Source organism: Eptatretus burgeri, chromosome 14 (assembly GCF_056783735.1).
Source record: "Eptatretus burgeri isolate ZD-2024b chromosome 14, Ebu_testis_v1, whole genome shotgun sequence".
Classification (NCBI taxonomy): domain Eukaryota; kingdom Metazoa; phylum Chordata; class Myxini; order Myxiniformes; family Myxinidae; genus Eptatretus; species Eptatretus burgeri.
The window spans coordinates 25438064-25452332 of record NC_140974.1 but is presented as its reverse complement, the minus strand read 5'-3'; the positions used below and the strand labels follow the sequence as shown (position 1 = coordinate 25452332).

Below are 14269 nucleotides of genomic sequence, written 5' to 3'. Positions count from 1 at the left end.
CTTGTGCCAGGCTTTTCCAGGATTGACCATGGAGAAGTTGAAAGTTGGCATCTTTGATGGTTCTCAGATCCGTCAGCTCATCAGAGATCCAGAGTTCAAAAACTCAATGAACGAAGTGGAACTGGAAGCGTGGAAGACATTTGTTTTGGTAGTGAAGAACTTTCTTGGCAACAATAAGGCCAGAAACTACGCAGAACTTGTCAACAACATGCTGACTGCTTTCAGAAACCTGGGCTGCAACATGAGCATCAAGATGCACTACCTATTTTCACATATGAACCGGTTTCCTGAGAACCTGGGTTCAATGAGTGACGAGCAGGGGGAGAGATTCCATCAGGACATGAAGGAGATGGAGACCTGGTATCAGGGTCGCTGGGACGCAGTCATGATGGCTGACTACTGTTGGAATCTGAAGAGAGACCTCCCTGCCGCTGAACATTCCAGGAGTTCGAAGAAACGGAAGTTCAAGCCCTGAAGTTTGAACAGTGGTGACGCAACATGCAATTTACTTGTACTTACCTTTATCAATGCCCACCATTCAGATGACAGTAATCGATGTTTCTATCATGTAATCAATAAATGTTGTTGGCAAAACATTTTTTTTTCTTAAAAACATGTTTAGGATGATATGTGTTGACAAAAATCAGCTGATAATGCCACAAAAATGTAATTGATTTTGTCACAAGATCTGATTTTTTCAAATCAACTTAGCACAAAAACCTGACCTGATGGAGAGAAACGGATGCCATTTCCTGATTCAGCAGTGCCAGAATACCCTAATTCACTTGTAGAAATCTAGACAACATTCAGAAAGTAAAAAATTGTTGACCAGTGTTATCTCTGAAACTCAGCAAGCTTTTTGAATTCTGTTTGCGGTAATCGAACAGGGCATTAGCAGAGATGAATGACCGCACATATGATACATCACTATGACGTCATTCCTATTTTTTGACATTTTTTTGTTTCACAACCCAGAGTTTTCATCGGATCTTCGTGAAACTTGCCATGTATATGCAGAAAGCCCAGGCGCAGGCAGTAACCATCTCCGATTTTGGAAATTCTTCCTAGAAAAAAATTTGACGTCATAATATTGCCGCTAATGGAAATCGCCGATACCATTATCTCCGAAACTAGGCAAGCTGTATGAATTTTGTTTGCGGGAATCAAGCCGGGAATTAGCACAGATAATTTATCGCAAACCCGATACATCACAATGACGTCATATTCGTTTTTATGACGTCATCATTAAGAGGACGAGGATCTGAGCTCATTTGAGCTTGTTTAAACAGATTTTCTGGAGGGTGTATGAGAGTATTTTGTAAAGCTCGGCTGGGCCTTACCTTTTTGGCGCGTTGTTCAATTTATGGAAGTGGAAGTACTGAATACAAATTTCGTAAAGAGTCAACTTATAGAACGTCTGACAAAAAATAAACGACCCCCCCCCCCAAAAAAAAAAAACCCCTCGAATTTCTCAACAATATGTCGAAGCAATTTCCTGTATTTTCCACATGTTTTGACGATATGGCTGAGGCGTTGTGCGGGTCGGATTTGCTGTGTAATTATGAAAAGAAACACCAGAAGAGCTCGTTTGAGGATGAGGGAGTCAGGAAGAGCGAAGAGCAGAGTGAATTGAAAGCAGCGGTGAGGCGAGATTCAGAACTTGAAGGGGAGTCTGAGGTAAGAGAAGAAGGAACGGAAATGTCTGACGGACCGTTAAAGGAAGAGGAAGAGGAGCCGGAGGGAGTTGAGGAAATGAGAATGATGGAGGATAAGGTGGGAGATTCTGTGCGAATGAGGTTGGCGCAAGATGGGGGAAACGCAGAACGTGATCAGAATGAGGAAGATGAAGTATTGGAGGGAAATGAAACTCCTTTGGTTAGAATAGACTTGATGAGGAACGTGCAGCAAAAGGAAACACAGGTGTGGCGTCCAGGTGAGCTACAGGATGGAGGGAATGTGGTGGAGGTGAAAGGAGATCAAGGAACAAGCGAAAAAGGACGATTGGAGGAACAGTCTTCTGGCTCAAAGTGTGTTTTTTTAAATCTTCAATTAATTGTTTATAATTAATAAAGCTTTTTCTACCCACTGACTCGCTCATTCATTAACTCATTCACCCATTGATTCATTCAGTGACTCATTCACCCACAGACTCATTCACCCACAGACTCATTCACCCACAGACTCATTCACCCACAGACTCATTCACCCACAGACTCATTCACCCACAGACTCATTCACCCACAGACTCATTCACCCACACTCATTCACCCACATTCATTCACACTCATTCACCAAAAGAACTCATTCACCCAAAGAACTCATTCACCAAGACTCATTCACCCCCAGACTCATTCGCCCCCAGACTCATTCGCCCCCAGACTCATTCGCCCCCAGACTCATTCGCCCCCAGACTCATTCGCCCACAGACTCATTCGCCCACAGACTCATTCGCCCCCAGACTCATTCGCCCCCAGACTCATTCGCCCCCAGACTCATTCGCCCCCAGACTCATTCGCCCCCAGACTCATTCGCCCCCAGACTCATTCACCCCCAGACTCATTCACCCACAGACTCATTCCTTGGCTCTTTCACTCACCGACTCACTGATTCATTGACTCATTCACCCACAGACTCATTCACCCACAGACTCACTCCTTGGCTCTTTCACTCACTGACTCACTGATTTCAATGTTATAAATGTTTAGTACCTTCTCGGTGGGGTAGAAAGAAGAAATTTTGCATACTGATGTACTCGAAGCCAATATCCCAGAAAAAAAAGGAATCACAAAACAGTCAAAATGGCCTTAAACGAAAATATCCGTCGATGAATGTCTGCCGGTGCAGCCTCAGCTTGCTCACTGCGAGTCATGCGACCCAAGGTATTATGTAAAAAGAAATGGAATGCTTTGTTGAATATTACCATGGCAACAATTGATATATTCAGCCGCGCATGCCAAACTTTCCATTTCACTTTAAGCAGCGGCTGTGGAAGGTTGTGCAGTGAAGAGCACAATTATTTACTTTTTTTAAGTGAATTAACTGCTTACATAATGCAACCCCAATTCACTTGAAATGTATAAAGATCTTTCGCAATCCACCGCATCTAATAAATAATCATTCTATTTATTATGTCTTACACGTAGGATGCACCAGAGTAGTTGCTTGCAGTATGCGAGTATACTCCACTGGTATGTACGCGCGCACACACACACACACACACACACACACACACACACACACACACACACACACACACACACACACACACACACACACACACACACACACACACACACACACGATAGATTTTATAAACAGATGAAATTTGCTTTGTGAATACAGTACAATGTAATCTGTGATTGTGATGTCTGTGAGAGAGTCTCATCAAAAAGTGAATATGATCATTCCTCCACCCTGATTCCCCCACCCCCACCCCCAAAAAAAGTCTCCTGTATTTAATAAGACTATTGTGGGCCTGTACGTGCGTGCCCGTACATGCTTGGCCGTACGTGCAAAAAAAAATTTTTTTATATATATATATATATATATATATATATATATATATATATATATATATATATATATATATTGTGATGTCATAGCACCGTGTCCTGTCATGAGTTGGCAAATAAATGGCTGTAACTTGGGAACCACTCGTCCGATTAATATCAAACCTTGAAAAGGCACATCCACAGGGCCCCAGCAATATTCCTGGCAAGTTTCAATTAGATTGGACCAGTGGTTGTCGAGAAACAGTGGTCGCAGACACACACACACACACACACACACACACACATTGCTGGAATTATAGATAATAGTGCATGCCCGTAGGTGCGTGCCTGACCGTGCGTGGCTGTCCATGCGTGACTGTATGTGCAAAAAATAATAAAAATAATTTCAAACCGTACCAGAAACAACAACCACACATGCCGTTCCTTCGCTCTCGCATGCCCGTACGTGCGTGCCCGTACCTGCATGGCTGTACGTGCAAAAAAAAAACAAAAAAAACTTTCAAACCTTGGGAAACAGCCGTTTCCCCTGGGAAAATTCAAACCTTGGGATTAATTAATAATTTGAATAATTAATTCAAACCTTGGGAAAAAACTGCTTTCAAACCTTGGAAAACAGCTGAAACAGATGAAGAGGAACGATATCAAACCTTGAAAAGGCACATACTCAGGTCCCCAGCGTCAATTATGACGTCATATCAAACGAAGAAGAAGAATTGTGACGTCAATCGTGCAAAAAAAGAAAAAGAATTGTGCCGTCAATAGTGATGTCATAGCACCATGTCCTGTCATTGGTTGATAAATAAATGGCCGTAACTTGGGAAGCACTTGTCCGATTAATATCAAACCTTGAAAAGGCACATCCTCAGGTCCCCAGCAATATTCCTGGCAAGTTTCAATTAGATCGGACCAGTAGTTGTCGAGAAACAGCGGTCGGTCGCAGACACACACACATACAGACATACAGACATACAGACAGACAGACACACAGATTGCTGGAATTATAGATAGATAACCAGAGAACCACTGTTTAGTGTGGATGATCCACAAAATATGTAACGAAGAAGAAAGTAAATACCTATCTGGGGGAGGAAACACCTGATTTATTTTTTAAATTATATTTTTAATGCCGCGACCAAACTTTGTTACATCACGGGTGATGAAGGCTCTGGTCAAGTTTCATCAGAATTGTGTGTGTAGTTTCAGAGAAAAAAGCAAATATTGATTTTGGGGTGGGGGGGGAGGGTGGGGTAGACACCCTTATACCCTTGTTTATCATTACTAGTACATGCCCGTTAAATAATAATAATAATAATAATAATAATAATAATAATAATAATAATATTCAAACCGCGAGCAACAAACGACAACCACACAGGCCGTTTCTTCGCTCTCGCGTGCCCGTACGTGCGTGGCCTGGAAGTTTGCATATTATTCGCAGTTACGATTATTCGCAATTTAGTTTTAATACCCAATTATTCAATTAGCGCCAACATATTTTACCTTTTCGCAATGCCATGGCAAGGAAAAACAAAAAGAGAAGAGAAGAGAGAGAGAAAAAAAATACTTCCTGGTTCAGAGCATACCAGCACTCTGATGTTACCGAAATATATGCACCGTCTAATATGAAAACGATCATAACTTGGGGCATTGTGTTTATCTATAAATGCGCATAAGAAATCGAGAAATTATTAGAATACACGAAGTCATCACTCTCCGGAAGCCCGTACATTGTAACCCGTAATGGGGAACGCGGCTGAGCTTCCCTTCCCCATCGGCCACGCCCACGCAACAGTGTGTCTTGTCATTGGTTTGGTAAATAAATGGCCATAACTTGGGAAGCACTTGTCCGATTAATATCAAACCTTGAAAAGGCACATCCTCAGGTCCCCAGCAATGAAGCTGGCAAGTTTCAATTAGATCGGACCAGTGGTTGTCGAGAAACAGCGGTCACACACACACACACACACACACACACACACACACACACACACACACACACACACACACACACACACACACACACACACACACACACACACACACACACACACACACATTGCTGGAATTATAGATAGATTATTATTACTTCTCGTTAAATGCCATGAACAAGCTTGAGTTGCAATTTACCAAATATCATTTCAGCCAAGTTTGGTTACAATCCCATCAGCAGTTTCTGAGAAGAAGTTGCAAGTGTTTATGGACGGACTGACGGACGATGCGCCATCCCGTAAACTCCTCGGAAGTACGTTTCAGATGAGCTAACAATCAAACACCTTGCTGATGTCACTGTGTCGATCATTTTGTTGACTATTCCATTGGGGGATTAAAAGTGAGACATTACATTTTTGCGGTGTTGATATAACACAGGCATGATGGGTCAAGTAGTTTCCTCCTGTGCCTGAGTACCTTGTATATCCTTGTAATCTGTTGTATGCAGGTGTGAGATTTGTGGCAATGGGGAGCTGAAGTATAGGTGTCCCGGATGCTCTTTAAGGACATGTAGGTGAGTTTTTCACCTGTTCTGCATCAGCTTTTCTCCCACCAGCAGTTGATGTTTTAACCTCAATGTGAGGGGTATTTGAAAGGGTTATCGGAACGAGATACAATATTACAAGACACACCAACATGTTTATTTCCCCCATTTTGAGTAATATAATGAGTAATTTTTTAATATATGCCTCAAATTGAATATACTAGGAGTCAACAGGATGGTGCATCCGTTGTGTCCTTACCTCTGAGCTCTCGGGGGTTCGATTCCCGACCTGATTAGGAACTGTCCAATTGATGCTTCACATGTAGGACGTTGCATCAGAAAGTGTGCCGTCTATTGGATGGACATTGAGCTGGGTGTCCCATCTGCTCGTATTAGTTGGTGGATGTTAAAGATCCCACAGTGTCATTTGAGAAGATCGGTGAGTTATCACCAGCACTCTGAACAAATTCCAAATTCCTGCCAAAATCACCTTCGGTTGAATGTCATTAAGGTGTACGGTTTGCACGTGAAACCATTCAGTTTGGGAAAGACTTGGGCCACAATGTTCCCTAAACCATCTGAACAAAGTGGGAATAGCCGTGGTACAAGCAGTACAATTTAATATTGTAGGAGTGACGGGAATCGAACTGGGGTCCAAATCTGACAGTGGACCAGATGAACATGAGATCAAATCTTCCACCCAGGCAATCACCAATCTAGTGACGGGTAATCATTGGAACTGTATGTTGTCCGTTGGGAAAGCTGAAATGATCTTGACTTTGGTTTTCGATGTAACAATAACTCAAACGGGCCTGTCGTGTGCGATGCATTCATCAGTTCAAAAGGATTGGGGCTGAGCAAGACCCTCGATGAACCACCGTGTTTGTACCCTCCAAACAAGGGGTTTTCGTGACAATTTCCAATGGCCGTGACTTTACTCACGTTGTGATATATCGTTCCCAATTCCTCACTACACATCAGACCGACACTTCAATAATGGAGGAATACAGGGTTTAAAGAATAGAGGGAAGGGTGGGAGAACAATGAAGCAATGGTCCCAGTGATGAGAATTCTTGATATAAAAAAAGATGTTTTTTTTTCACTCATCGCACAGTTTACGCGATATTGTTGCGGGCCGGGTATCGGCTGCGAGCACAACCGCTAGGTAGAACAGTCGGGTCGACTACCGAACACCCGGAATCTAGATCGTACCTTTCGGAAAACTACGAGGGTACGGGTTCCTTACCGGACCGTGAATCGTCAATAATTCCACCACGTGGTACAGGGTTATTTGCCAAACTTCAATATACCTAGACCCACGTGTTTTATACCTTCAATATACCTAGACCCACCCACCTAGCTACCGAGTATTCACACCCTCGACGGCACTGGTACGGGACAAGCCGTATGCATGCTCGACCCGTGCGTGACCCGAGCGGAAGGTCACTGAGCTTCCGTCGGTCCCAAATGCACACCACTATGGCAACAATGGCCTTCTTTACTTCTCCCAACACTCACCACGTTAAACCAATAGAAGAACCACAAAAACGAGCTGATACATTTAACACATGGGTTAATTTATAATGGGGGGAAGGGGGGAGCACGCAAGGAGCAGAGTTATCCGACTATAAGGAGATGCAATGCACACAGAGCAAGCACTTAACGATTTCTACTTACAGACACACACACAGATACCCAGAAGGACATGGACCTTCCCGCCTCGTGCGGTCTTCGACGAGACGAGCGACTCGGACCAGCCTCGCGAGGCGGTCAGAAGACCAAGGCGCCAGCGAGAGCGATGGAAGAACCAGGCGCCAGCGAGATGATGGAAGAACCCGGCGCCAGCGAGAGGATGGAAGAACCCGGCACCAACGAGATGCGAGCAGAGTCGAGAGCTCTGTCAGCGCTCGTCCCGACAACCAAAAACTCTTCCTTTTTTGATCGTGCCGCAACCTTATTCACCCTTATCCAGGGGGGGAGGGGACGCCTCCTCCCTCCCCGCTCTCCCTCACTGGACGGTTTTGGCACGCAAAATGCGCTCCTCACCCTGTCATTGGCCAAAATGGGCACCAAGGCCACTCATTGGACCGGGGGGGGGGGCGTGACGGCCGTCCGGCAGACCGCCCTCCAAACAGGCAGAGGAACATTATCCTGCATGAGCTCTGCCTACGTACGTGCCGCCACGCATGTAGACAATGGCATCGGTCAGAGCGAGGTGAAGGTGAAGGTGATGCTGGAGTTGTAGTTATGAGGGGTGTAAAAATGAAAGAAAACCCTGACTATCAAATTAACTTCGCAGCACATGTACATTCAATTACCCATTAAACAAGGGACGGGGAGCTATCTATCCATATTTACTTATCAAAATAACTGAGCTATAGGACCTGTAAGTTGAGTGCTCATGGCTTCCACATTCGTAACACTACCCCCTCCCCTTTTTACAGACTCGTCCCGAGTCGTCAATTTTTCGTGTGACCAGCATGTGTAAGTTTTCCCCTAGTACATTTTACCTTCGGATCCCTGAGTGCGACATATATATGTGTATATATATATATATATATATATATATATATATATATATATATATATATATATATATATATATATATATATATATATACATATATATATTTTTTTAATAGATGTCCCAAAAATAAATAATCGAATGTGCTGCGTAACTAACAGACTCACACTGACACTTAACTACAATTGCTGGCGCTAAGACAAACACACAGTTGGGTTAAACTTATTTACAATTTTTACCTTTACTAATATTTCTGAGAAGAAGTTGCAAGTGTTTATGGATGGACCTTGGCCCAGGACCTGCCATCTGTGGGAAAGAAGAACACAACAAAAGTCAACAGTTCTGCGGCTCAAACGCAGTCTCTGGCACAGTGAAATTGATGGATGCAAAAACACAAAAATGCACGGACTGCACATTGCAGTCCCTGTGGTGGGGCTGCCTGCAGGGCAGTCCTTGCAAAACACTGGATGATCCTGGTGCACATGGTGATGGTGACCCAGGGGCAATGCAAACAGGGTAGCAGGCATGGTGTTATGGCAGAGGCAGGCAAACAAGGCATGGCAAGGCAGATGCAGACCAGGAACTGTAGCACAACAGGCCGGCATAGGAAGCTGGCCGGCCTCTGGTCTCGTTCAGTGAGGTTATAGAGGGAGTGCGGTGGTGCCGGCCGCTCTGAAAACGGGCTCGGACCTACCCTACTGTCTCCCCCCAACCTATCGCCTTTGCCTGTCTCTGTCCATACCCACTCCCTTAATTTGCGCCAACAAAACAACCAAATTTAGCCCCTTTTTATTTATTTTATTTTTTCTTATAATTTCATCTCCCTCACCCCTTTTCTTGTCCTTGTCCGGCTAACCTATCCTATCCATCAACTCCCAACCCCTTCTTCCTTTTTGGAGGGGAATAAGGGAGAGGCTAGCGTCCTGTCTCAAGGCCCAACAAAGCCTCAGAATGGCCTCCCACAGAGTTCAGCAATCTTTCCCAAGGTGGGTCCAGCGGCCTACGGAGAGCAAAGGGATGGATGGTGCGAAGGGGTACATTTCCTAACTATCCTAGCATTTATTAACTTTAAACTACCCCGGGGCTTTTCAAAACGCCTGTCTCTTTAAACTATCGGTTCTAAAAACCATGATCCCCGTCACCCGTGTTGGTGTCCCGTTATAAATTTGGGCCTAGCCCTCAAATTTTCATTTGTGCCCTTGCACAATTTCATGTCTGGGCAGCGTGGCTCACTTGGCAGGGATTCCCCCTCTGCCGGACAATATTTGCAGTGTTGCACAATATTTCCAAAGGATGTGGACGGATTATGATAAAACTTGGTGGCTGTCTTGGTTAGGAAACAAAAACTAGCCGATTCGATTTTGGTTCAGGTCCGGAGGCAGATCCGGCGTATCCATCCATCGTCCATCGGGACCACACTCTGTGCAGAGCGTTGGTGCTGCCTCAGCAGTGTCCTTGGCTATTGGACACAATCCTGGACAGGTCGCCACTCCAGCCTATCATTGGGATACAAAACGTAAACTGTTCATCCTGGTGGAGGTATGCGCTCTACCGAATGCCGTTCTAGTTTCCCTTTTGTTTCACTTCAAAGCTCTGGGTAGTATTTCCCATTGTGCTGAATTTGAGGGCATCCGTCTGTACCGAAAATGGCCGTCATTTTGTCTGGCTGTCCAGTTGCAGAGATATTGACCTATTTGAGTTTGCATCCAAACACCTGCTGATATAGGGAACCCAGATGTAAATCCCATGCACCATATATGTTTGTGCGTTGCCTACGAATGTCCTTGTAATTCAGGTAAAAGTACACTGATTTTTATAAAGTCTGTCTACTTGTAATTTCTGTACCTCCTTATTCTGTCTGTATTCATAAAATGTATAATCACTTTAGTTATCCTTTGGCAGTGCCATATGTGTGAAGAACCACAAGCAGGAAACGGGTTGCACAGGCATGCGGGACAAAACGCGCTTTGTCTCGCTGCACTCCTTCACGGAGTCCCACCTCCTTAGCGGTGAGTCTTGTTGTAAAGGTGATTCGATGTTCGGAAACGGGTTTATTTTTGAGCTCCTTGTGCTTGGACCAAACATTTTATCAGCCCTATAGGATGCTTCACATTTTATGATTTGCGAACGGTGAACGATGGAAGCTTTTGATCTGCATCCCTTTATTTATCCTACATACTTGTGTGCAGTAGGCTTATATACGTGGTTTGCAACCTCAGATTAACGCTAATACACGTTGTCCCAAAAGTCACCTTGGGATTTAGAAATTTAATAATATTTCTGTTTTTTAATAATTTTTTTTTCTTTTCTATCCTATCTGAATTTAGATTAACATTAGGAAATTCCCCATGGAAAAATTCACAACTGAACAAAGAACCAAAATCGTGGAATTTTATTTTAAATTTCATCGATCAATTACTCTCACAAAGAGTATGGACACCAAATAATTTTGCGAAATTCAGAAATTTCTTGGCCATCACGTTCTCCTGATTTGACACCTTCAGATTATTTTATTTGGGGTTACCTAAAGGAGCGTGTATACATCAATAAGCCCCATACAATTCAGCAGGTCAAGGACAACATCTGTGCAGAAATTTGAGGGCTGCAGCCAGAGTTATTGTCCGCTGTTATGGAAAATGCTGTTGAAAGAGCCCGTCTCTGCGAAGCCGAAAATAGCGGACATCTAAGCTGCATCATTTTTCATAAATAAAGCAAATTTATCTCCATTTTGTAAATTTTCTTTTGGGATAAAAATAATCATAAATTATTAAAAAACAGAAATGTTATTTAATTTCTAAATCCCAAGATAACTTTTGGGACACCCTGTATAAACATTTCAGACTCGGTAAAGAGAAAACTACTCATGTACAAATGTGTAATGTGATGAAAAATTATTTAAAACAAAAGAAAACAAAACAAACAAAAGCAAAAACACAGTTCCAAAGTTTTCATCTTACAAAGAACCTCAAATTATTTCACAGAATGAACAGCAAATAGACAATGCATAAAATCACAGGAAAGGACAAATATACATTATATAGCTCCTTCATTTTATTTGAAAAGAAAACTAAATATTGGTCATCATATGGTAGATGATGAAAATCATGGTGTTCACCTGTCTTGCATGTCATACGCATGATACATACAGCTACACTTGCGTGATTGTAAACAAACACACACAAATAAGAAATATCAAACAAAAGCATACATCCTAAAAATACAGGCGGACACAGACGACGAGCAAAATATTCCCTTTATTTTCTATTTTATTTTTGTATGCGTGTAATATGAACTGATATTACTAATAACATGTATCCAATTTTGTATATTGAAAAATACATCCAATTTGAGTATTTTCGTTTATGACTGTAATACATGTTCATGTATCTGTAGAAGTAAACCTAAAACTGCGCCTGTCTTGGAAATAATGAAAGGAAGAAACACATGACTACTTTTGTATGTGGTCATTTTATGAGGAACTTTAAAAAGTGAAATTTCCTCATGAACAACGATCGAAGCTGAGAGCTTTCTCAGCATCTAGAGTTCGCGACCATCTGCTTTAGCATCAGCATCCAGAGCAGTCAGGCTTTACACCTAAGAGGTCAATGATTGACCGGATCCTTGCTCTTCGGGTCCTCACCGAATGCAGATGAGAGTTTCAGCAGGGGCTGCTCGCAGCCAATATTGACCTCCGCAAAGCATTCCATTTGGTGAATCGGGATGCCCTCTGGAGGATTCTCAGTCTTCCTGGGGTGCCACCAAAACTGATCAATGTGATTTCTGGACGAAACTCTGTAACTGGAATACTGGGAGGTGTGGTGTTTCCACCTCCAACTTATTTCCAGTTCTTACTGGAGTTCATCAGGGGTGTGTACTGGCCCCCACACTTTTCAGTGCTTGTATGGACTGCATTCTGGGGTGGATGTCGGAGAGATCAAGCTACGGTGCATCGTTTGGGAATGTAAAGTTCTCTGACCTTGATTTCGCACATGATTCAGTCATCTTTAGATATCCTTAGGGGGGCCCTCGAGGCATTGAATGTGGAGTTGGAGATGCTGGGGTTACGGGTTACCTGGGTCAAAACTAAGATCCAGGCTTTCAATGACATATTGGCTGCTGCTATCCTGTCTGTACCTCTTTGTGGAGAGGATGAGGTCACAGCGAGATTCACTTTCCTTGGCAGTGATATTCATGTCTGCTGGCTGTGAGCCAGAGGTCCATCAGACGTTTGGGTCGGGCCTGGAGAGTCATGGATCCACTGGATCATGGGGTGTGGCACTGTCGGTACCTGTGCAGGAGGCTGAAAGTCCAAGTCTAAAGTCCTTGGTGCTCCCAGTCTTGCTCCACAGAGGTGAGACTTGGATTCTGCCAAAGGATCTGAGACAGAGGCTTAACTCGTCTGGTACCAGGTCTTTTCAGAGAATCCTTGGCTATCGCTGGTCAGACTTTGTTTCCAATGAAAGGTTACTGAGAGAGACTCAAATGAGATTTGTTACCTGTATAGTCTGTGAGCGTCAGCTGTGGCTGTCTGGACATTTGGCTTGTTTTCCTGACGCTGATACTTCTCATCAGATTCTGTCGGTGAGGGAGCCTCGCGAGTGGAGGATGCCAACAGACTGACCATGTGCCTCATGGTTGCAGCGGGTTGATCGGCATTTCAAGGAGATGGAGATGGGTGAGGCACTTAAATGGAGGATGGGCAGACGGAGGCCCCTGGAGTTCTGGCGGAAAGTGTAAGCAGCACGCGCTGCTATGCGCATGCTCCCATACCCGAACTTGACTCGTCGAGGAAAAAGATTAACACTCATCAAATATCTCTTCAAGAGTTTGCACCAAATAAAAAGACAAGATGTTTTTGGTGACTGATATATTTTTTTAATTTTTAATTAAAAAAAAATATATTGTCGTGGCTCGTTTGAGAGAGAACACACAATGCACAAGGTGGACAGGAGACAAGAAGGGCAGAGATTGGGTGGGGAACATGGGGTATACAAGATAGACATTACAGGGACTTTCAGGAAGGAAAGCAGGGAATTTGAAGGAGGTGTGGTTGGGGTGGATTAATGGGGGTAGAAAAGATCGAAGTTTTGGATGGGGGATGATGAGAGGTAGTGGTGAACAGCTGTTTTGAAGGTCTGGAGGGAAGAATGGGATTGAACAGAGTGTGAGAGTTTATTCCAAAGGCAGGAATGAAAGAGTGAAGGTGAGCAGTGATTTGTGATTCTGGTAGTTTTACCAGAAGGGGGTTTCTGGCAGACCTTGAGTGCCCTGCGGAAATATGGGGGGGGGGACAGAGCAGGAAATATGGGGGGACATATCGCAGACAGAGTAGGGGGATAGGGGGGGCGAGACCGGAGAAGAGACGGGAGAAGACAGAAAGACCACTGACCTGCCTGTGGTGAGAGAGTGAGAGGCCCAAAGAGTCAGCCTCACCGTGTAGTGGGAGATACCAATGATCCCAAGTGCCTTGGTTTCCACAGTGTGAAGTTGAGAAAGGTTAGAGGCAGGAGCACCAGCCCAGAGGGAAGAGCAGTACTCCATCAGGCTGAGGACGAAAGCTTTGTATGTGGTTCGCAGCTCAGGTGGGCCGAGGAAGGACTTTACACAACGGAGGATTCCCAGTCGGCGACTGGCTTTGGAGGCCTAGTTGGATTTGTGGTTTTCCCAGGAAAGATCATGGCAGATAGTGAGACCCATAAGTTTGAAAGAAAGGACTTCTTCGAGAGGATTGTTGAGAAAATAGATCGGGGGGGGGGGGGA

General features: G+C 44.0%; 1 protein-coding gene across 4 annotated transcripts in view; it reads left to right on the top strand.

Moving 5' to 3' along the window:
* Nucleotides 1–135: 135 nt before the first annotated feature.
* The window catches only part of ZNHIT6 (zinc finger HIT-type containing 6), a 23264-nt gene continuing 9130 nt past the window's right edge, over nt 136–14269 (top strand). For 2 of the 4 annotated variants that reach the window (XR_015051074.1, XR_015051075.1), the window contains exons 1-3: nt 136–2027; nt 5950–6015; nt 10412–10518. Coding sequence is in view for 1 of the 4 variants with exons in the window: in XM_085854059.1 (XP_085710185.1) it covers nt 1480–2027; nt 5950–6015; nt 10412–10518 (721 nt within the window). In the remaining 3 variants the exon portion in view is untranslated. The remainder of the gene's footprint in view (nt 2028–5949; nt 6016–10411; nt 10519–14269) is intronic. The other 2 variants (XR_015051073.1, XM_085854059.1) reach the window with 2 other exon arrangements.